Here is a 23,692-nt window from a genome sequence, read left to right on the forward strand (position 1 = left end):
CTCTCTCCCTACCTATTCTGTCTCCTTCGGTAGACAATATCCATGATAATTTCTCACACTCAACCACCGCATGCACTTTGACTTTGCGTTCAGCCTCTAACACTGTATCCAGTCCAACACAGAGACTGCTTATTATCACCTCTAGCATCACCTGTCCCTGCTCCGTCCTCAACCTTTTCTGCTGTTGTAACCCTTCTTCGTGCAGTTGTCACTTCCTGACTGAAGTATTTCAATGCCCCCTTGCTTATCCTCCCATGCTTCGTTTAATTTACAGTAAGAAGTCTCACAACACCAGATTAAAGTTCAGTGGGTTTATTTGGTATCACGAGCTTTCGGAGTGCTGCTCCTTCATCAGGTGAGTGGAGAGTTGGGTTCACAAACAGGGCATATATAGGCACAGACTCAATTGCAAGATAATGGTTGGAATGCAAGTCTTTACAGGTGCAAACAGTGCCAGTAGTGCGAGGGATAATCACAGGTTAAAGAGGTGTAAATTGTCTCAAACCAGGACAGTTAGTAAGATTTTGCAAGCCCAGATGACTAACTGTCCTGGTTTGAGACAATTCACACCTCTTTAACCTGTGATTAGCCCTCTCTCCACTCGCACTGTCGGCACCTGTAAAGGCTTGATTACCCATAAAGACTCGCATTCCAACCATTATCTTGCAATTGTGCCTGTACCTATGTGTGCCGTGTTTATGAAACCTACCTCTCCACTCACTCAATGAAGGCGCAGCACTCTGAAAGCTCGTGACTCCAAATAAATCTGTTGGACTTCAACCTGGTGTTGTGAGACTTCTTACTGTGCTCACCCCAGTCCAACGCCGACATCTCCACATCATTGCTTAATTTAAACTTGAATGACCCCAAAACACCATCTCCGTATTCCAGTTTGCACCAAGTCCCATCGACCATATGCTCACAGAGCTGCTTTTGCTTCCAGTTCATCAATGCCTCAAATTTAAAATACTCACCCCTGTTTTCAAATCCCTCAAAGACTGGCCTTCCCCTTATCTCAGTGGCCTCCTCCAGCTCCACACTCCGCTGAAATCTCTGCGCTCCTCTAGTTTCCCTTTTTGTTTTCAAACGTTTTGTCTTTGACCATTTCACGGCCAACGTTCCCCTTTTCCATGCACAGGAGGTACAGCTGTCCTTTGGTGGTTATATGCCACAGAAAAAGCAGCTAAAGACAAGAGTGTGATAGAAAATAATGTGGCAGAAGATAATGTGAAGGCTCTCTTGGTGTATGCCATTGTCGCGACAGTCGTCACGGTGAGTGCTCCACCTAAAATGTGTTTAAGAGTGATTGTTACTGTTTTAAATGTAGATACTGGAATGGCAGGGAAACTATGGATTATAACTGACTGGAACTCTCTACTCTGGGGAAAGAGAACACTGAGGGGTGATTCTGATAGATGTTTTCGGGATTATGAAAAGGTTTGATATGGAAGGCATATCTTAATCTTGCAGGCAAGGTCATAACTAAGAGCCACAAATATAGTTAGTGACTGATCAATCCAATAAGTATTTCTGGAGATGTTTCTTTGACCTAGTTGGCGGTTAGAATGTGGAACTTAGAATCCTACAGTGCAGAAGGAAGCCCCTCTAGTCTACACTGACCACAATCCCACCCAGGCCCTATCCCCATAACCCTATGAATGTACCCCAGCCAGCCCCCCCCGACACAAAGGGGCAATTTAGCATGGCCAATCCATCTAACCCGCACGTCTTCGGACTGCGGGAGGAAACCGGAGCACCCAGAGGAAGTGACCACATGAGGTGCAAAGTATAGCTGCATTCAAGGGGTAAGCTTGATGGAGAAACAAACAGAGGAATACGCTGGGGCTATTTTAAAGAGGGTGGGAGAAGACTTGTGTGGAACATTAACGCTAGCATGGACCTCTTGGGCTGAATGGTTTGATCCTGAGCTGTCAATACTTTGAGTGAGAGCCTGGTGACAATAATCTGCGTATATCTTTCTCTCGAATCCATGTGGACAAGGTTGAAGTATAGGTGGCATGAAACTAATGGCTGGGGCGTGGGGAGGTGGGTTGCCTTCCTCGCCTTACAAACAGCTACAAATGGTTTTTTACTACTTGACGTTATCATTGTAAACTCTGGTCCAGAAAAATATTTCCTTGGCAGCAACAAATGAAGCGTTTACCTGATGGCTCCATCCTTGAAGATCATATCTGTTAGCAAGCTACCGTAGGGAAAGAATTTTCATATGTTCTGTGAACATTATTGTGATGGCTTTGGGATCACCCATAGCCTTCCAGAACTGTCTCCTAACTTGTTGCATCTTGAAGTGGTTAGCGCTGCTGCCTCACAGCGCCAGGGACCCAGGTTCGATTCCCGGCTTGGGTCACTGTCTGTGCGGAGTCTCCATGTTCTACCTGTGTCTGCATGTGTTTCCTCCGGGTGCTCCGGTTTCCTCCCACATTCCAAAGATGTGCTGGTTAGGTATATTGGCCATGCTAAATTCTCCCTCGGTGTACCCAAACAGGCGCTGGAGTGTGGCGACTAGGGGATTTTCACAATAACTTCATGGGAGTATTAATGTAAGCTTACTTGTGACACAAATAAGTAAATAATCTGGCCGACAGTGAGATCTTGCAGGGTAAAATCTGTTGCATAATGTAGATGGTAATCGTGAATGAATATTGCTTCTTTCGTTATTTGTAAGAGAGCCCAATCAAATGTAATGATTGCAGCATGTTTTAATTCTCACGTCCATGTTAAATTTAGTGTTATGATCTATATTTGCTTTCCTGTTAGCATGATTGTCACAATCGAACGAACCAGGATCTGTTTAATTAAATAAATGTGTATTGTAGTACTTGCAGCAACTTGCAGTCTGCAGTATGTTGGCAAAAAGTTGAGAGAGGAACCATGTGTGGTTGCATGTGGGTCAAGTGTAGCAAAGGAAGGCCAGAGTTGGAAGGAAAATGGCATGTGCAATTCTGTATGACAAAGTCTTTTCAGATGGGCAAGAGGTGACTGGGGGACCAGCATTTGAGGGCAAAGATATGTATGAGTTGGGGGGTGGGTGTGGTGGAGGAAGGAAATCGATGAAGGTCGACAAGGGCATGTTGTGTAAAGAGTTATACATGGAAAGTTGGCAGACGTAATGTTGGGGTAATTAAGTCTGGGGATGAAAAGGGCGAAGCAGGCATGCCACTGAAGTGTGCAGTGGTGAAGACAGATGATCTCCAAAATGGTTAGAATGGAGCTTGAAGCTTGGCTTAGGAAATGAAATGGTGCACCATCGGGAAGCTGCCAGAGAAAGTGAGCGGGAGGCACTGAATGGACGTCTGGTTTTCTGTCACAATACACGTGACTAGCCAGGAAAGTTCCGACGTGCAATCGCCTGTGAGAGAGACAGTTGCGTGAAAGCAGTTTTGATGTCATTAAAACAACCAACTTAATTTGTAAAAGTGTATGTTCACATTTGCTGTTTTCTTTGTCATCTGAGAAGCCCCTTTTGTTCGGCAAATGTTCTGCTTTTATTTAATTTCCGACACCGCCTTTCCTCAGCCAGCCAGCTGAGTTCTCAAGTCTCCACAATCAAACATTGAAGATATCCCTCCAAGAAGTATTTGCCCAACTTCATTTGAAAAAGAATCTGAACAATGTTGCAGACTAACTTTTAGCACACTGGAGCAATGCACTGTTTCTCAAGGGCAACTAGGGGTGGGCAATAAATGCTGGCCAGCCAGCGATGCCCATGTCCCACGAATGGAAAAAAAAATCCCGAGGTATCGTGGTTGCTGTAACTGCTTCTGATATCTAAAAATGTGATGGAAGGAAAGTAATGTCTGAACATTTTATTTTGCAGGTCATTTTACTGTTGTTGATGCTAATAATGAGGAAGCGAGTGGCTCTTACGATTGCCTTATTCCATGTGGCGGGGAAAGTGTTCGTTGCAATGCCACTTCTCGTCTTGCAGCCACTCTGGACTTTCATAGCCTTGGCGTTATTCTGGGTCTATTGGGTTGCAGTCTTACTTTTATTGGGCACGGCAGGTATGTCAATGCATCTGTGTAATTTACCTTTCTTCAGCTAGCTTTGACAAACATTAGTCTCACAATGTTTTTTTTCCACCTGCTTTTTTAATCCCATATTTAAGGGGAGTGTTTTGAAAATCTTGGTGCAGGTCATTAAACGTGTTAGGAATATTTTTCTATCCTTTAGATTTACAGCCTCTGAGAAATGATAGAATTACCTCCTTACCAAAACGCAAAGTATAGACCATAGTCGAGATGAAACGAGGCCAGTAATTAATTACTATGCATCTCTGAAACCAAGAGAGTATTAAAGTTCAATGATGTTGAAACTTGTGTGTCAGGTCTGTCATATGAGGAGAGACTAAGTCGGTTAGGATTATATTCATTGGAGTTTGGAAGAGTGAGAGGGGATCTCATAGAAACTTATGAAATTCTAACAGGGTTAGACAGGGTAGATTCAGAAAGAATGTTCCCAATGGCAGGGGAGTCCAGATCTAGGGGCCATAGTTTGAGGACAAGGAGTAAACCTTTTAGGACTGAGGTGAGGAGAAATTTCTTCACCCAGAGAGTGGTGGACCTGTGGAATTCGCTGCCACAGAAAGCAGTTGAGGCCAAAACATTGTGTGATTTCAAGAAGAAATTAGATATAGCTCTTGGGGCTGAAGAAATCAAGGAATATGGGGACGAGAGGCATCAGGATAATAATTCTGGTCACCCATGATCAAGATGAATGGCACAGCAGACTCGAAGGGCTGAATGGCCCACTCCTGCTTCTATTTTCTATGTTTGTGTGACTACAAACTTGATCTTTGAATGTATCGATTACAGTGTCAAGGAATAATATGTATGCTATTACTTGTTTTACTGCCTTCACATTATCGTGATGACGATTATCTCTGTGCGTGTGAGTGCGCACAGAGGCAGACTCCCATACACGCACACCCCCTTCTCCAACCCCCTCCCCCCCCTTCTCCAACCCCCTCCCCCCCACGCGCACTCCCCACATTGTCGTTTATTGAAGTTTGCTGTGTTCATATTAGCTGTTGCATCCCACTGTTACGACAGTGGCTGCACTCCAGAAGTACTCCATTGCCTGTAAAGCACTCTGAAATGTCCAGTGCTAATGCAAAAGGCTAAATGGATGCCTGTCTTTCCTTCACGTAAAAAAACAAATTATCGCATTGCGGTTAGTCAGTGGCCAAGCATTTGATTTTTATATTTTTCCTAGATGCGCATCTTTGATTTTTTTTGTCGCTTCCTGTAGGATATCCTTCAAAAAATACCGATGGAAATGTTGAGTTTCGGATGTCTGGCCCCTTGCAGTATACATGGATTTATCATCTTGTTGGCCTGATCTGGATTAGTGAATTCATATTGGCCTGTCAACAGATGACCGTGGCTGGAGCTGTAGTAACCTACTATTTCACACGGTATGATGTTTTTGGGGAATTACCTAACTTATAATTGCATTAATTTTATTCTTTCACAGGATGTAGGCATCACTGCATTTATTGCTGATCATTAATTGCCGTTGCCTTGACCTTTGCAGTCCATGTGGTGTAGGTACAGTGCTGTTAGGGAGGGAGTTCCAGGATTTTGACCTTGTGACAGTGAAGAAACCGGTGATAAAAAAAAAAATCATTCATGGGACATGGGCGTCGCTGGCTGGGTCAGCACTTATTGCCCATCCCAAGTTACCCTTGGAACTGAGTGGCTTGCTAGGCCATTTCAGAGGGCAGTTGAGAGTCAACCACATTGTTGTGGCTCTGGAGTCACATGTAGGCCAGATCAAGTAAGGATGGCAGATTTCCTTCCCTAAAGGACATTAGTGAACCAGATGGGTCTTTCCGACAATCAACAATGGTTTCATGGTCATCAGTAGATTTTTAATTCCAGATTTTATTTTTTATTGAATTCAAATTCCACTATCTGCCGTGATCGGATTCCAACCCAGGATATTAGCTGAGTTTCTGGATTAATAGTCTAGTGATAATGCCACTAGGCCATCGCCTGTAAATAGTTCACCTGATATAGTTCCAAGTCAGGATGACTTGACAGCGAGCTTGCAGGTGGTGGTGTTCCCAGACATCATCTGCCCCTGCCCTTCTAGGTGGTAGAGTTTGTGGGTTTGAAAGGTGCTGTCAGAGGACATTTAACATCTTGATGCTTTGGAGCAGTAACAGTTTATTATATCGTTCATGTCCCATTTGCAGAATCCTACAAGTGTGTTTCACAGAATCAAATTCACAAAATTGTTAAAGCGCAGAAGGAGGCCATTTGGCCCATTGTATCTGCACCGGCTCTCCGAATGAGCTTAGTGCCTTTGCAGTTCTCCTGCCTTTTCCTTGCACATTCTTCCTTTTCAGATAATGGTTTAATTCCCCGTTTGAATGCCTCAATTGTCCCTGCCTCCACCACACGCACTCAGGCAGCGCAATCCAGACCCCGAACCACTTGGTGCGAGAAAGTATTTTTCTCATTGCTTTAGCTTCTTTTGCCATTTATTTTAAATCTGTGCCCACTATTTCTTAACTCTTTCATGAGTGGGAACGGTTTTGCTCCATCTACTCTGTCCAGACTCCTCTTGATTTTTGAATACCTCTGTCAAATAGATTCAGCTTCTCAGATCTACCATCATAACTGAAGCTCCTCAATCTGAATTATTATTACTATTAGAATCATAGAATCCCTACAGTGCAGAAGGAGGCCCATCGAGTCTGCACTGACCACAATCCCACCCTGGCCCTATCCCCAGAACCCTCATTTACCCTGCTAATCCCCTTGACACTAGGGTCAATTTAGAATGGCCAATCCATCCATCCCACACATCTTTGGGCTGTGGGAGGAAGCTGGAGCACCCGGAGGAAACCCACGCAGACATGGGAGAGAAAGTGCAAGCTCCACACAGACAGTGACCCGAGGCTGGAATTGAACCTGGGTCCCTGGCGCTGTGAGGCAGCAGTGCTAAACTCTGTGCCACTGTGCCACCCCACGGTGTTTGTGAAAATTGTGAGTATTTTCTGCACTGTCTCCAATGCCTTGACACCTTTTGTAAAATGCTGCACCCTTGTATCTTGATGCAATGCTCTAGCTGAGGCGACTAAGTTGGACAATCAGCCATGATCGTGGTGAATGACGGAGCAGACTCAAAGGGCCGAATGGCCTCCTCCTGCTCCTATCTTCTATGTTTATATGTCTATGTCTGCCCATTTCACTGACTTGTTTACATCTCTTTGAAGTTCTATACGACGGTACTCACAGTTCACAATGCTTTCAGCTTTCATACTATCCACAAACTTTGAAACTGTGCCTTCTACCCGAAGGTCTAAATCATTAAATATATCTCAGGAAAAGCAAGCCCCACGACATTGACCTCTGGGGAACTCCACTGCAAGCCTCCCTCCAGCCCACAAAACATCCATTAACCACGACTCTCTTGTTTCCTGTCATTCAAACAATTTCATATCCCTAATAGTAAACGGAAAGTATTGTAGATGCTGATACTGCGGATGATCCTCCTCCCACCCCAGTCTGTATCCGATTTCATCTGCTCCCCCTTTTATTCCATTAGCTATAACTTGGCTCTCAATTCTGTAGTGCGGCACTGTATTGTCCTCTTCAGCAGTCCATGTACATCACCTGAACGGTGTTACCCTCAACAACCCCCTGTTACCTCTTCAAACACACAAGTCTAAGGTTAGTTAAACACAACTTTTCCTTCAGAAATCCATGCTGGCTCTCAATTAACCCACGTTTGTTCATGACTTTTAATGTTGTCCAAAATTATTATTACTATTATTGTTTCTAGAAGTTTCCCTACCACCGACCTTAAAACCGACTGACCTGTAGTTCATAGAATCCGTAGAATCCCTACAGTGCAGAGGGAGACTATTCGGCCCATCGAGCCTGTACCAACAACAATCCCACCCAGGCCCTATCCCCATAACTGCATGTATTTACTCTTCTAATCCCCCTGACATGAAGGGGCAATTTATCATGACCAATCAACCTAACCTGCATATCTTTGGAGTGTGGGAGGAAATCAGAGCACACGCAGGAAACCCACACAGACATGGGGAGAACGTGTAAACTCCACACCCATGGTCAGAATTGAACCCTGGCGCTGAGAGGCAGCAGTGCTAACCACTGTGCCACTAGTTGCTGGGCCTATCATTACTCCAATCTTTGAACAAGGCTGTATCACTTGTCCCATTGCATCACCCCTGGGTGTGAGGAGGACTGTAAAATTATGGTCTATCCAATTTCTACTCTCGCCTCCCTCAATATCCTTGGATGCATGCCATCTGGTCCTGGTGTCTTATCCACTTTAAGTGCAACCTATCCAGTACCCCCTTATCAATTCTAAGCACTTTGTGTTTGAATGACCTCCCCTTTCACCATTACCTGGGTAACATCATCTTCCTCAGAAAAGGCTTGATGTGAAGTGTTCATTTAATCTCTCGACTATGCCCTCTGTCTCCATCCACATGTAAATCCCCTTTTTTGGGTTACTAATTGGCCCTACTCCTCTTAACACCATTTATTGTTTATATGTCTATAGAAGACTTTAGGGTTCCCTTTTATGTTTGCTGCCAGGTTTTTTCCAAAATCCCTATATTTGCTTTTTCACCTCCCCTGGGAATCTTCTATACTCAGCCTGGTTCCCGGTTATGTTATCAACCTGAAGGCCAGCAGACAGGCAACACAGTTATTGGGCCTCATACTCTTGGCTGCAGAGAAATGTATCTATCCTGATAACTATATGTTTGAAAACTGACCATTTAACCCAATGGGTCTCTGCCTCTGTTTATACTCCATGAGTCTCCTCTCACCCCTAGTTCATATCACCCTATCTACATGTATTTTTATTCCTTCGCATTTATCTAGCACCCCCATGAACGCATCTATGCTGTTCATATCAGTTACTCCAGACAGTAGCCAGTTTAACATTCCAACCATTCTCTGTGTAAAGAAGCTACTGACTTCTTTATTGTATTTATTTGTGACTGCCTTTGTGAATGTAACCCCCTAGTTTTGGACTAAAATTGAAAGACATTTCTATGTTCGCCCTACTGATCCCCTTCTTAATTTTAAGGATCTATGTTGGTCGTCCCTTGGTCTTTTTTTTTTTTACAAGTGACCCTCAGTCCTTTCAACCTCTCCCAATAGTTATAATCTTTAATTCTGACATAATCCTTGTAAACCTTTATAAACCCCCCCCCCCCTAGTTTTGATGTCATCCTAGTAAATCCTATGTTCCTTGCTGTGTATTACATAACAGCTCTCGAGAGGTCCTAACTATTTTTCGGCTGTGTAACTGATTTGATTGATCCAGAAGAATTAATTCATACAGTCCCAGCAGTGCAGAAGGAGACCATTCAGCTCATCGAGCCTGCACCCAAGTCCTATCCCCTTAACTCCCACATATTTACCCTCCTAGTCCCCCTGATATTAAGGGGCAATTTATCATGGCCAATCAACCTAACCCGCACATCTTTGGACTGTGGGAAGAAACTGGAACACCCTACCTGGAGGAAACCCACACAGACATGGGGAGAACGTGCAAACTTCACACAGATAGTGACCCAAGGCCAGAATCGAATCCAGGTCCTTGACACTGTGAGGCAGCAGCGCTAACCACTGTGCCACCATATCATGGAAAGTTGGTACTTCCGATGAGCAATGTTTCTCCGTGTAACTTGTGATCTATAGTGTTAAACAGAATGATACTGATGCAGGGAAATGTATTTTGTTGTGCCACTTTGTAACTGGCACGGTGGCACAGTGGTTAGCAGTGATGCCTCATAGTACCAAGGACCTGGGTTCGATTCCGGTCTCGGGTGACCATCCCTGTGGAGTTTGCACATTCTCCCCGTGTCTGCGTAGGTTTCCTCCCACAGTCCAAAAGATGTACGGGTTAAGTTGATTGGCCATGGCAAATTGCCCCTTAGTGTCAGGGAGATTAGCAAGGTAAATACGTGGGGTTCTGGGGATAGGGCCTGGGTGGGATTGTTATCGATGCAGGCCCGATGGGCAGAATGGCAGCCTCCTGCACTGTAGGGATTCTATGATTCTAATGTTGCATGTTCTAATCTCTGTCCAAGCACTTCAATAATAAACATCTGTACTTCAGGGAGGTAATATGAAAAGCAGTGTTGTGCTTCTGAGGAAAGGGCGCTTATTTAACTAAATTGCTGCCAAATGTAACCAGAACACTTTGGTTGATAGAGAAGTTGAGACTCCAATTAAGAGCATAACCCGAATCTAGCCCTGAAGTAAATGATATGTTAATGGTAATCTCAGCAAGATCAATCTAATTGTCTAAACTGATTATTGATACAATAACAGAGATTAGACTTTACATTCAAAGCACCACCTGGTGGTGGTATTGTGATATTGGTTCAGAGAAAGCTAAGCGCACACTGCCACAAATCTTCGTTTGAGCTTTTGTTCATTCAGACTAATTCCGAAGCGATTTTCTCTTTCCAGTGTACAAGATTGGCTCATTAATTTCTGGAAGGGCAATGAATCTTCCTTTTTCTAGATTTCCTGCAACGCGCCCTGTGCTTTTTATAATTTAAGCGTAAGTAGAAAGTGTATTTTGTCCCATAAAACCATCAGATATAGGAGCAGAATTAGGCCACTCAGCCCATCGAGTCCGCTCCGCCATTCGATTATGACTGATATACTTTCCGCTGTGCCCTCCAGTGCCAGCCCAGTCACTTGTAAAAGGATCAAGCACGAGAGGGCACAGATTTAAAGTGATTTGCACTATGGGGATGTGATGGCCTAGTGGGATAATCGTGAGACTATTAATCCAGAAACTCAGCAAATGTTCTGGGGGCATGGGTTCAAATCCCGCCAGGGCAGGTGGTGGGATTTGAATTCAGTAAAAAAATATCTGGAATTAAGAATTTGCTGATGATCATGAAACCATTGCCGATTGTCGGAAATACCCATCTGGTTCACTAATGTCCTTTTAGGGAAATAAATCTGCTGTCCTTACCCGGTCTGGCCTACATGTGACTCCAGAGCCACAGCAATGTGGTTGACTCTCAACTGCCCTCTGAAATGTCCTAGCAAGCAACTTGGAATGGGTAATAAATGCTGGCCAGCCAGTGATGCCCATGAACCATGTATGAATAAAAAAAAACAGAAGCCAATGTGAGGTGAGAAACATGGTCAGTGATGCCTCGTGCGACTTTATGATGTTGGGCTTATGCAAAGTCAGTTCCCAAGTTGTTGCAAAGTTCGAGAGAGAGATTTCAGAGTCCTCTACGTTTTATTAATGAATTGAGACATTTTTGGAAAATAGAACCTTTAAGTTTAATAAGTGTGTTTCTCATAGCTTTAAGATTTATCTTTTATTTCCACATTTGAATTTCTATATTTTATTTTACCATTTAATATACTTTGTTAGCGATCTCTTGGGCAGTCGTGGATATGGATATTTTGTGTGCTTGCGTTGGTGCTGATTTGAGGCTTGGGGAGCAAACAGGAATAGTTGCTGATTGCCTTGTTGGTCAATTATCATCATTTCCTTTTACACTCAAACTTCCAGAATTCGCCACAGCAAAGATTTAATTCAAATATTGAGAATTTGTCTCCTATCCTCTACGGAGCATGTTCACTCAAGTACAGAATTGTTGCATTGCGGAAGGAGGCCATTTGGTCCATCGTGTCAACGCTGGCTCGCCAAATGAGTACTTTGACTTAGTGCCATTCCCTTGCTTTTTCCCCATACCCCTGCAGATTTCTATTCTGTTAGGCGGTACGTTGGCACAGTGGTTAGCACTGCTGCCTCACAGCGCCAGGGATCCAGGTTCAATTCCGGCCTCGGGTGACTGTGTTTGTGTGGAGTTTGCACATTCTCCCTGTGTTTGCGTGGGTTTCCTCCAGTTTCCTCCCGCAGTCCAGAGATGTGCGGGTGAGGTTGATTGGCCATGCTAAATTGCCCTTAGTGTCAGGGGGATTAGGAGGGTAAATATGTGGGGTTACGGGGATGGCACCTGAGTGGGATTGTGGTCGGTGCAGGCTCTATGGGCCAAATGGCCTCCTTCTGCACTGTAGATTCTATGAATCATCTAATGCCCTTGACTCAAGCTGGCTCCACGACGCTTCCAGGCAGTGCGTTCCGGACCTGAACCACTTGCTGTGTGAAAAAGCTTTCTCTCACATCACATGTACTTCTTTTGGAAATTACTTCAAATCTGTATCCCTCTCATTCTTGATTAGGATTGGGAGCATTTTCTCTGTATCTACTCTGTTCAGCCCTTTCATGATTTTGAACATCTCTATCGAATCTCCTCTCCAATCTTCTCTCCAAGGAGAACAGTCCCAATCTCTCCCATCTATCCTCATAACTGAAGTTTCTCATCCCTGGAACCATTCTTGTAAATCTCTTCTGCACTCTCTTGATTGCATTCACATCTTTCTTACAGTGTGGAGCTCAGAACTGTACAAAATATTCCAGCTGGTGTCTCATAGTGTCTTGTGTGAGTTCAGCATGACCTCCTTGCTCTTGTATTCTGTCCCTATTAATACAACCTAGAATGTTATGTGCTTTATTAACTGCTCTCTCCACCTGTCCTGCCACCTTCAATGATCTATGCTCATATACACATCAATACTTTTGTCATGTAACTTCAGTTGAATTTCTCTTGGTGAGATGGAAAAGACTTAAAAGGGACCCGAGAGGCAATTTCTTCACACACAGGGTGATGTGTATATGGAATGAGCTGCCAGAGAAAGTGGTCGAGGCATGTACAACAGCAACATTTAAAAAGCATTTGGATAAGTACGTGGATGGGAAAGGATTAGAGGGATATGGGTCAAATGTAGGCAATTGGGACTAGCTGGGAGGGCACCATGGTCGCATGGACCGGTTAGGCCGAATTGCTGTATTGCTCTGTGACTCGGTACCCTCGTGACTTATCTTAACACCACACACAGCACTAGCCATTGGGAAACTAAATACAACTAAACCTGGTACGACACCAATTGCAAGAATTAAAATTGAAACACTTTTGAAGGTGTTTTTTTTTTCATTCATTCCTAGGACCGGGGCGTCGCTGGCTGGGCCAGCATTTATTGTCCATCCTTAATTGCCCTTGGAGGGCAGTTGAGAGTGAACCACATTGCTGTGGGTCTGGAGTCACATGTAGACCAGACCGGGAAAGGACAGCAGATTTCCTTCCCTAAAGGACAATAGTGAACCAGATGGGCTTTTCCGACAATTGACAATGGTTTCATGGTCATCAATAGATTCTTAATTCCAGATTTTAAAAAAATATTGAATTCAAATTCTACCAAAGGCTGTGGCGGGATTCAAACCCGGGTTCCCAGAACATTAGCTGAGTTTCTGGATTAATAGTCTAGCGATAATCCCACTAGACCATCAGCTCCCCTAACTGTTTGGTACCATTTTAGAAGATTTTCTTTGCAAAACTTTGTGCTTATTCTGATTAAGGCCTGTAAGACAAATAGCCAGTGAAAGTATTTATTAGACTATGAAGGCAAAATCATCTATTCCATATCTGCAGAGAAGCTGCCACGTACTATGGACATTGCTCTGATAATTTAATACAATTCAGAAGGGAAAAATTAAAAGACCGCCAGTTAGGTTTATTTGTTGTTTTGAGTTACGAATGATTGTGGTTGATACATTTTGAGAATCACCGGAAATGAATTCTTTCCCTCAGGTTCCTTTCATTTCCACATTTGAATTTGGAGTGTTTTTTAAAACGTTGCAGTACTCTTTGTGCAAAATGGTCTTTTCCATGTTTGTGTGTGTCAGTGTGGCATTTTGGATTCTGCCACACTGACAGTGATGACTGGCTTATCGAGGTTTTGCACCTTCTAACAGTTTCGGAAGACGAATTGAAGAGAGAACAGTAAGAAGTCTCACAACACCAGGTTAAAGTCCAACAGTTTTGTTGGAATCGCGAGCTTTCAGAGCGCTGCTCCTTCCTCGGGTGACTCACCGAGCTCTGAAAGCTCGTGATTCCAAATAACCCTACTGGACTTTAACCTGGTGTTGTGAGACTTCTTACTGTGTCCACCCCAGTCCAATGCCGGCATCTCCGCATCATGAAGAGAGAATGGAAGTGTTTGTGGATGCAAAGCCTGGCGCCTTGGCATTTTTCAGGTGCGATTTGTGGGCTGACTAGTTGGCAGGGCAGCCTAGCAGGTCTTTCAACTCAGTAGGTTAGCCCAGTTTCGAATGTTGGGTGCCTTTGTTTCCCACCACACCCTGAACAAGAATTTAGCATGGCCAATACACCTAACCAGCATGTCTTTCGGACTCCCAGCGGAAACCCACGCAGACACGGGGAGAACGTGCCGACTCCGCACAGCCGGGAATCGAACCCAGGTCCGTGAAAGCAAGATTACACATTGCCTTTCGTGTGTGTTTATATTTTGGCTTGGCTAGGGAGATTTTGCGTAAAGCAAGATTCCTTTCCAGTAAGTAAGTTGTTAAACTAGCCTTGCTGGCAGCCATTTCTGCAGATTCAAAGCAGCTTGCTGGAAATGTCTGTGGGCTTTATTTATGAATAAACTGAGATTTAAATGCTTTATGCGCAGTTTTACCTTTGCTCAACATTGTTTTTGGAGCAAATCCAAAACTTTTCTCCTGTGCATGATTCTAGTTATTTTAACCTCAGAGGTGTTTTCTTGCTGAATTTGAATGAAATGATTTGGAGATTAGCATTGGGAGCATATTTACATTATGTCGTTGTGGATTTGGTTGAAAGCTAGTGCATATCCACCGGTGGCACAGTGGTTAGCACTGCAGTTAGCACTGCTGCCTCACAGCGCCAGGGACCTGGGTTCGATTCCTGGCTGTGTGGAGTCTGCACGTTCTCCCCGTGTCTGCGTGGGTTTCCTCTGGGAGTCCGAAAGACATGCTGGTTCGGTGTATTGGCCATGCTAAATTCTTGTTCAGTGTACCCGAACAGGCGTGGGAGTGTGGCGACTGGGACATTTTCACAGTAACTTTTAACTTCATTGCAGTGTTAATGTAAGCCTACTTGTGACTATTAAATAAGTAAATGCTGCAACTTCACAACACTGGCGGGCAAGCAGTTCGAGTTCCTTGGAACTGAGTGATTTGCTAGGCCATTTCAGAGGGCAGTTGGGAGTCAACCACATTGTTGTGGCTCTGGAGTCACATGTAGGCCAGACCGGGCAAGGACGGCAGATTTCCTTCCCTAAAGGACATCAGTGAACCAGATGGGTTTTTCCGACAATCGACAATGGTTTCATGGGTCATCAGTAGATTCTTAATTCCAGATATTTTTTATTGAATTCAAATTCCATGTGCCGTGGTGGGATTCGAACCCGGGATTCGAACCTGGGCCCCCAGAAGATCAGCTGAGTTTTTGGATTAATAGTCTCGTGATAATACCACTAGGTTATCGCCTCCCCAAACATTGTTGCAGATTGTCACTGGCTGGTTTGCTTTCCATATATATTTAACAGCTTTCCCTTTATAATGCACTTTAGAAAGAAATACCTGCATGTATATAGCGCGTTTACCCGCCCTCAGAATGCCGAAAGTGCTCTACAGCCAATCAAATCCTTTTGAAATGTACACGCTGTTATCATGTAGGAAACGCAGCAACAAGTTTGCACTTAGCACAATCCCACAAATAGCAATATGATAATCAGGTGATCTGTTCTTTTTGGCGGTGATTGAGAGATGAATGTTGGCCAGGAGAGTTTGTAGTTTAATTGCTTGGCACTTCTTGGGTAGTGTTTTCCAAAATGATACCTTTCAATGCCTACATCTGCCTACCTGCAGCACTGATGTCTCATTGGGACAGGCTCTACTAAGTTCTACACCAATTAGCGGGCAAGGACAGATTTAATGTATCCCTCATGGTTTTGGGTATTTGCCAGAATTGAGTCACTGCTCCAGTTTGATTTGGAATGTGCTTGGCAGCTGTAACACTGTACAAACAGTTAGCACAGAGTCTCCCATTTAACCTTGTATCATAATGTTATACCAGTGATGCAAGCGTTTTTCAATGGGAAGTAGTTCCGATTGGGACGTAGCTCCAAGCGATGGGCTGAGGGACCTCTTTCATGTGGCTGCATGGTTGAGGGTGCAAATCTACTTGCAATGGAAGTAATTCTCCGGCATCGCCCGTGGCTGGGATTCTCCTGCCCCACTGCGGTGAGTGGGATTTTGACTGAGTGCTAAATTCACTATTCTCGCAGGCAGCGGTGGCAGGATGTGTGAGACCAGAGGATCCCGCCCCATGTCTGGACTGCCATTGAAAGCACTGTTTGATCTTAAGCTGTATTTGAGGAGAAACTGAGAGCCATGCAAAATCATTCCCATCTACTTTGATTTGATTTATTATTATCACATGTATTTGTATAGTGAAAAGTATTGTTTCTTGCATGCTATACGGACAAAGCATATTGTTTATTGAGAAGGATAGGAGAGAGTACAGACTGTAGCGTTCCAGTCATAGCTAGGGTGTAGAGAAAGAATCTACAAGTAAGAGCTTTGCTGTATCGGCAAAGTTATTCTGAGTTCTCCTAAACTTTAAATGTATTTAAAAGGTTTTCTGTAGGGACTACTTTCTGACGGTAAGTGACTTCAACCCAAGTGATCTGAAGCCTTGAATGCTGCTGCAGGAAATGTCCAGGAAAGTTCTGTCCCAGTTGGATGTACACTATAGCACGTGAGAATGTTTGAGACGCAATGCTTGCCCTCTTAATACGATCAGACACCAATTTCCAATTGCTGCCTTTATCCCCATTTGTGCAGGATCAAGAGTGACTTGCCAGCAACTCCGATTCTTTCATCTATATGTCGACTGATTAAATACCATCTAGGAACAGTGGCCAAAGGCTCCTTCATTATCACTTTAGTAAAGATCCCGCGGCTGATCCTCATGTATGTCCACAACCAGCTCAAAGGCAAGGTAAAAGTTGTTTATGGCACCTGTAGAATTTTTTTCAATTCAACGTTACCTTACCACAACTGATCATATTTGAAACCAATAGTTGTATTAACAGAAGAATCTCTAATGGCTTTTTGTTTTCATTTAGGAAAATGCTGTTGCAAAATGCATGCTGAAGGCTTGTATATGCTGCCTCTGGTGTTTAGAGAAGTGCCTGACGTATCTTAATAGGGTATGTTTTTATTCATTTTTCACGAATATTCAACTTTTACAGTCAGATCTCTAAACATAAGCCGTTTTAACAGCCTGTTACTCTGAAAAGCGTACAACTCTTATCTGAAGTATATTTGGCATTGTACTGCAATTTTATTGAGTAGATGTGTATCTATTCTAGTCTTCTGTCTGTGTCATTATATGGCCGTGCCTCCTGCCACAGATGTATACATCCGGATTTAATATACTTTAATGGTCTTTAGCTTACTGGATATGATTGGATTGGTCCACGTTTTAATCACATGATCACAGTTCTCCCTCATTTCAAATCAGTTACATTATCACAGTTAAGCAAAACAGTTGACAGGTATTAATTGTCTTTGAGCACATCCCAGCACAGCAACTGGTGGAATTTAAATCTGTGCCTTGATTCTGTGATGTAGTGGTTACCTCATCTGCATTATATTATGGTCTCCTGGTTCTGATAAATAGGGGATGGCTGGGGTATTAGGTTTTCCTGGGAGAAGAGACCTTAAGACATAGGAGCAGAATTAGGCCACTTGATCCATCGAGTCTGCTCCGCCATTCAATCATGGCTGATATTTTTCTCATCTCCATTCTCCTGCTTTTTCCCCATAACCCCTGATCCCCTTATTAATCAAGAACCTATCTACCTCTGTTTTAAAGATACTCAACGACCCGGCCTCCACAGCCTTCTGCGGCAAAGAGTTCCACAGATTCACCACTCTCTGGCTGAAGAAATTCCTCATCTCTGTTTTAAAGGATCGTCCCTATAGCCTGAGGCTGTGCCCTCTGGTTCCAGTTTTTCCTACTAGTGGAAGCATCCTTTCCACATCCACTCTATCCAGGCCTCGCAGTATCTTGGAAGTTTCAATAAGATCCCCCCTTATGCTTCTAAACTCCAAGTACAGATCCAGAGTCCTCAACCATTCCTCATACGATAGCTGAGAGACTGAACAAGTCAATGAAGAAAGATTCTCTCGTGGTTTTGACTTCAGCAGCCAGCTTGAACCCTATTAACAACTTATCTCTTAACCCCGTCAATATAGTTTTCTATTCCATTCACTCGCCTGTTTATCCAGATTGCACTTCTATTGCTGTTTACTGCTCTTTATGATAGCAAATTCGTCTTTCGGACACCCAGAGGAAACCCATGCAGACACGGGGAGAATGTGCAGATTCCGCACAGACAGTGACCCACCCAAGCCGGGAATTGAACCCGGGTCCCTGGCGCTGTGAGGCAGCAACACTAACCACTGTGCCCTCATTAAGGTGCATTTTAAAAGTTCCCATGTCTGAACACTACTGTTAAGAGTGCCTTTCCCATCCAGAGAGAAACAGCAGAGCACTTGTTGGAAGGAAATGTCTGTCCTTCCAGGTTGTAGTGGGGATCTGGCACCACCTCTGGCACGGCCACTTAATGTTTTGATAATCTGGATAATGGCCGGCAGACATTGCAATGGCACTGCTCCCCCTGATGTCTGATTATGGAATTGCATGCCCCCATTCTGTTCTCTTGTTCACTTCCCAACAGCACACTTGTTTATTTCATTCCTTTGTGCAATTTACCCAGCTGCCTATTTTGGTTTCAAGCTAATTTACCCAGTTCTTATTGTGTGTAATCTGTTTCTTTGTTAACTCTCTGTTCCCCCATGAAACCCCTAACTAACCTCCTTTGTCAAGTATGTTGAGACTACTGTTTGATTATTCAACTATGTTCATTGTCTTCATGTCTCATTCGCTCTGCTTGCCGACTTCTGCCTATTGGCTTGCTCCTGCTGTTTAACTACCTTTAGGAAAATGTCTTTCACTCCCTTAATAATTAAAGTAAAGTTTATTTATTAGTAGGCTTACATTAACACTGCAATGAAGTTACTGTGAAAATCCCCTAGTCGCCACATTCTGACACCTGTTCAGCTACACCGAGGGAGAATTTAGCACGGCCAATGCACCTAACCAGCACGTCTTTCAGACTGGGAGGAAACCAGAGCACCCGGAGGAAACCCACGCAGACATGAGGAGAACGTGCAAATTCCACACAGACAGTGACCCAAGCCAGGAACCGAACCTGGGTTCCTGGCGCTGTGGGGCAGCAGTGCTAACCATCTTGCCTCCAGCTGAGTTTTTCCAGCATTTTAAGAACATAAGAACCAGGAGTAGGAGTTGGCCATTTGGCCCCTCAAGCCTGTTCAGCCATTCAATAAGATCATGGCTGATCTTTTCGTGGACTCCACTCCAGTCACCATAACCTTTAATTCCTTTACTGTTCAAAAATCTATCTATCTTTGCCTTAAAAACATTCAATGTGGTAGCCTCAACTGCTTCACTGGGCAGGGAATTCCACAGATTAACAACTCTTTGGGTGATTTGATTTTGGTTTGATTTGATTTATTATTGTCACATGTATTAGTATACAGTGAAAAGTATTGTTTCTTGCGCACTATACAGACAAAACATACCGTTAATAGAGAAGCAAAGATGAGGGTTCAGAATGTAGTGTTACAGTCATAGCTAGGGTATAGAGAAAGATCAACTTTAACTCAGTCCTAAATCTGCTAGGGGGAGCAGTTAATGTAATTTTGAGGCTCTGCCCCCTAGTTCTAGTCACTTGTCAGTGGAAACAACCTCCTTGCTCCAACTTATCTGTTCCCTTTATACGAACCCCCCTCATTTTCTGTCTTCATTTCAAATTTCCAGCATCCGCAGTATTTTCCTTTTATGACCTTTTACTGATTTGAGCTTGCGTCTCCTTGTTCAACTCCCACCATTTAATTTAAAGTATGCTTTTTTTCTTCCATGTGGCTCAATAACCTTTCAGTTTTGCTAATGCCATTCTGTACATGTTCAACACATTTAGAACTCTAATATCAAGGTGCTTTTAACTTCTTCCTTCGGGCGGTACAGTGGTTAGCACTGTTGTCTCACACCACCAGGGACCTGGGTTCGATTCCAGGCTTGGGTCACTGTCTGTATGGAGTCTGCACGTTCTCCTCGTATCTGCGTGGGTTTCCCTCTGGGTGCTCCGGTTTCCTCCTACAGTCCGAAATACGTGCTGGTTAGGTGCGTTGGCCATGCTAAATTCTCCCTCAGTGTATGTGGCGACCAAGAGATTTTCACAGTAACTTCCAGTGCAGTCCAAAGATGTGCGGGTTAGGTTGATTGGCCAGGTTAAAAATTGCCCCTTAGAGTCCTGAAATGCGTAGGTTAGAGGGATTAGCGGGTAAAATATGTGGGGGTAGGGCCTGGGTGGGATTGTGGTCGGTGCAGACTCGATGGGCCGAATGGCCTCCTTCTGCACCGTAGGGATTCTATTCTATGATTCAGTGTTAATGTAAGCCTACTTGCGACACTAATATATAAACTTTAAAACATTTTGCCACAACTTGCCTCATCTGCTTCCCTTCCTTTTGTGCAGCATTTTACACTGGTCTGCATTAAATTTCTCATCGTTCCGTCCACTTGCCTACTTTGTCCAAGTCGTTCTATAATCTGAACTATGTCCTTCGTGTTCTGCCCCTCTGAGCTTGATGCCTCTTGAACATTAGATGATTTTAGAACCATAGAACCCTTACAGTGCAGAAAGAGGCCATTCGGCCCATTGAGTCTGCACCGACAACAATCCCACCCAGGCCCTATCCCCATATCCCAACATATTTACCCGCTAATCCCTCTAATCTATGCATCCCGGGACACTAAGGGGCAAGTTAGCTTGGCCAATCAACCTAACCCGCACATCTTTGGCCTGTGGGAGGAAACCGGAGCACCCGGAGGAAACCCATGCAGACACAAGGAGAATGTGCAAACTCCGCACAGACAGCGACCCGAGCCGGGAATTGAACCCAGGTCCCTGGAGCTGTGAAGCAGCAGTGCTAACCACTGTGCTACCGTGCCGCCCCATTTTGGATTTACTGTCTGAATCTGGGGTTGTTGCCAATAATTTTACAGCAATAGCCCACCGACCGAATTCACCAAGTTAGACGTAGCTTCTAAGAAATGTTCGCAGTTTCTTGGCCTTCATTTGACTGCTTTAGTGAACCTGAACTCCGGCCACTGCTTCCCCAAGTGCTCCCTGACCTTTCGAATTGCCCATTTGTGTGAATTTGTTATCTAGAGTATTGAGGGGTATGTCCTTTGTGGTTAAGATTGTTAGATATTGATGGAGAAACACTGCAAAAAAAAAACTTTCACATTTTCTCATGAGTTTATTTTTTTGCTGGGAATAAGGCCTGCTGTGCCCTAAGATAAAGGCAAAAATACTGCGGATGTTGGGGAGTCATCTGGATTGAAACGTTGGTTCTATCCCCTCTCCACAGATGCTGTCAGGCCTGCTGAGATTTTTCAGCGTTTTCTGCTGTGGTCCCTGCTGTCCACCATGTGCGTTTGGGTTAACCAGAGGATTGTTCTGTGAAGGAGTTCCAGGGATTTTCTTTGGAGTGTTAATGGTCTTTTAAATGTGTTCTATTTTGACAGAATGCGTATGTGGCGACAGCCATAAACAGCACCAGCTTCTGCACATCCGCCAGGGACGCCTTACTGATCCTGGTGGAGAACGCTTTAAAAGTGGCCGCTATAAACACAGTCGGTGACTTTGTGCTGTTTCTGGGAAAGGTTTGTATCTTTAAGTCTGATATGGTGACTCCCGTTATGATTTTGTTTTCCAGCAGTCCCCACCTCAGCAGACTCTTAGGCCTGACCCTGTTTTACGAATGGCTTATGATCCTCAAAAGATTTATTCCTATAATCGGTTTCTTAAAGAGTTTATTTTAAATGATGGATGCAAGAGCAAGGGTGCAGGCTTCACTGAGCGGTGAGTCTAGGAGTGAAAATGCAATAAGTTAGCGGTTAGGAGACAACCAGTTTGGATTTTTCAAAAGTTATCACTTCTGGGAGGAGGAGAGAACTTTTGGTTTGATTTATTTATTGTCACATGTATTGGAATACAGCAAAAAAGTATTGTTTCGTGCATGCTATATAGGCAAAACATACTGTTCGTAGAGTACATAGTGGAAAAGGAAAGCAGAGGGTGCAGAATGTAGTCATAAAATCATAGAATCCCTAAGTGCAGAAGGAGCTCATTTGGCCCATCGAATCTGTACTGACAACAATCCCAGCCAAGCCCTATCCACTTATTTACCCTGCTAATCCTCCTGACAAAGGGGCAATTTAGCACGGCCAATCCACCTAACCCGCACATCTTTGTGGGAGGAAACCGGAGCACCCGGAGAAAACCCACGCAGACGCGGGGAGGACATACAAACTCCACACAAATAGTGACCCGAGGCTGAAATCGAACCTGGATCCCTGGCGCTGTGAGGCAGCAGTGCCTGCCGCTGTGCACCCTTTGTGTTACAGTCATAGCTACGGTCTAGAGAAGGACCAATTTAATATATGATAGGACCATTCAAAAGTCTGATGGCAACACAGAAGAAATTGTTCTTGAGTCTGCTGGTATGCGTTTTCAGACTTTTGTATCTTTTTCCCAATGGAAGAAGGTAGAAGAAAGTATGTCTGGGGTGCGTGGGGTCCTTGATTATGCTGGCTGCTTTCCCGAATGTTTCTCCAATTCTATCCCATCCAAATATGGGTAGGTTAGGTTGATTTGCCATGATAAATTACCCTTTTGTGTCAGGGAGATAAATATGTGGGATTTTAGGGATAGAGCCTGGGTGGGATTGTTGTCAGTGCAGGCTGAATGGGCCGAATGGCCTCTTTCTGCACTGTAGGGATTCTATGATTCTAATTGCTATTCTCATTTTAAACATCTCAATCAGATCTCTCTTCCCCCTCCCCCAGCCGCTATCCCTTATACTGCAGGGATTGCAAGTCAGGTTTATGGAACTTGTCCCAGTAGAGAATGGGGTGAGAAGAGAATCAGGCCTGTTTCTCATCAGTATGCACTAACCTTTCAGTTCTCTGCTTCATATTAACCCTATGTCATAATGTAGGTCTCATATTAATATGGGAGAGGGGGTTCACAGGTCTGCTTTATTGCCACAGAAACATAGAATCACTATAGTGCAGGAAGAGGCCATTCTGCCCATCAAGTCTGCACTGACTCTCCGAAATGGCATGAAACGGGGAAATAAGAATACTAGTCCAAAATGTTGTTGTGTACTTTAAAATGGAACTCCAGTAAAACGGGGAAATAAGAATACTGATCCGAACTAGTCTTGTATACTTTAAAACGGGGAAATAAGATTACTGGTATGAAGGGTATAGATAGGGTATAGATAGGGTGAACAGTGGGAAGCTTTTTCCCAGGTCGGAGGTGACGATCACGAGGGGTCACGGGCTCAAGCTGAGAGGGGCGAAGTATAACTCAGACATCAGAGGGACGTTTTTTACACAGAGGGTGGTGGGGGCCTGGAATGCGCTGCCAAGTAGGGTGGTGGAGGCAGGCACGCTGACATCGTTTAAGACTTACCTGGATAGTCACATGAGCAGCCTGGGAATGGAGGGATACAAACGATTGGTCTAGTTGGACCAAGGAGCGGCACAGGCTTGGAGGGCCGAAGGGCCTGTTTCCTGTACTGT

General features: G+C 44.2%; 1 protein-coding gene across 2 annotated transcripts in view; it reads left to right on the forward strand.

The window, feature by feature from the left end:
• The window catches only part of LOC144494771 (choline transporter-like protein 1), a 92,571-nt gene that overhangs the window by 58,226 nt on the left and 10,653 nt on the right, over positions 1-23,692 (forward strand). For both annotated transcript variants that reach the window (XM_078214084.1, XM_078214086.1), the window contains exons 8-13: positions 1,139-1,272; positions 3,839-4,025; positions 5,272-5,437; positions 16,789-16,945; positions 17,073-17,156; positions 21,629-21,766. In XM_078214084.1, the coding sequence (XP_078070210.1) occupies positions 1,139-1,272; positions 3,839-4,025; positions 5,272-5,437; positions 16,789-16,945; positions 17,073-17,156; positions 21,629-21,766 (866 nt within the window). The remainder of the gene's footprint in view (positions 1-1,138; positions 1,273-3,838; positions 4,026-5,271; positions 5,438-16,788; positions 16,946-17,072; positions 17,157-21,628; positions 21,767-23,692) is intronic.

The sequence above is a fragment of the Mustelus asterias genome, chromosome 6, assembly GCF_964213995.1.
Source record: "Mustelus asterias chromosome 6, sMusAst1.hap1.1, whole genome shotgun sequence".
Classification (NCBI taxonomy): domain Eukaryota; kingdom Metazoa; phylum Chordata; class Chondrichthyes; order Carcharhiniformes; family Triakidae; genus Mustelus; species Mustelus asterias.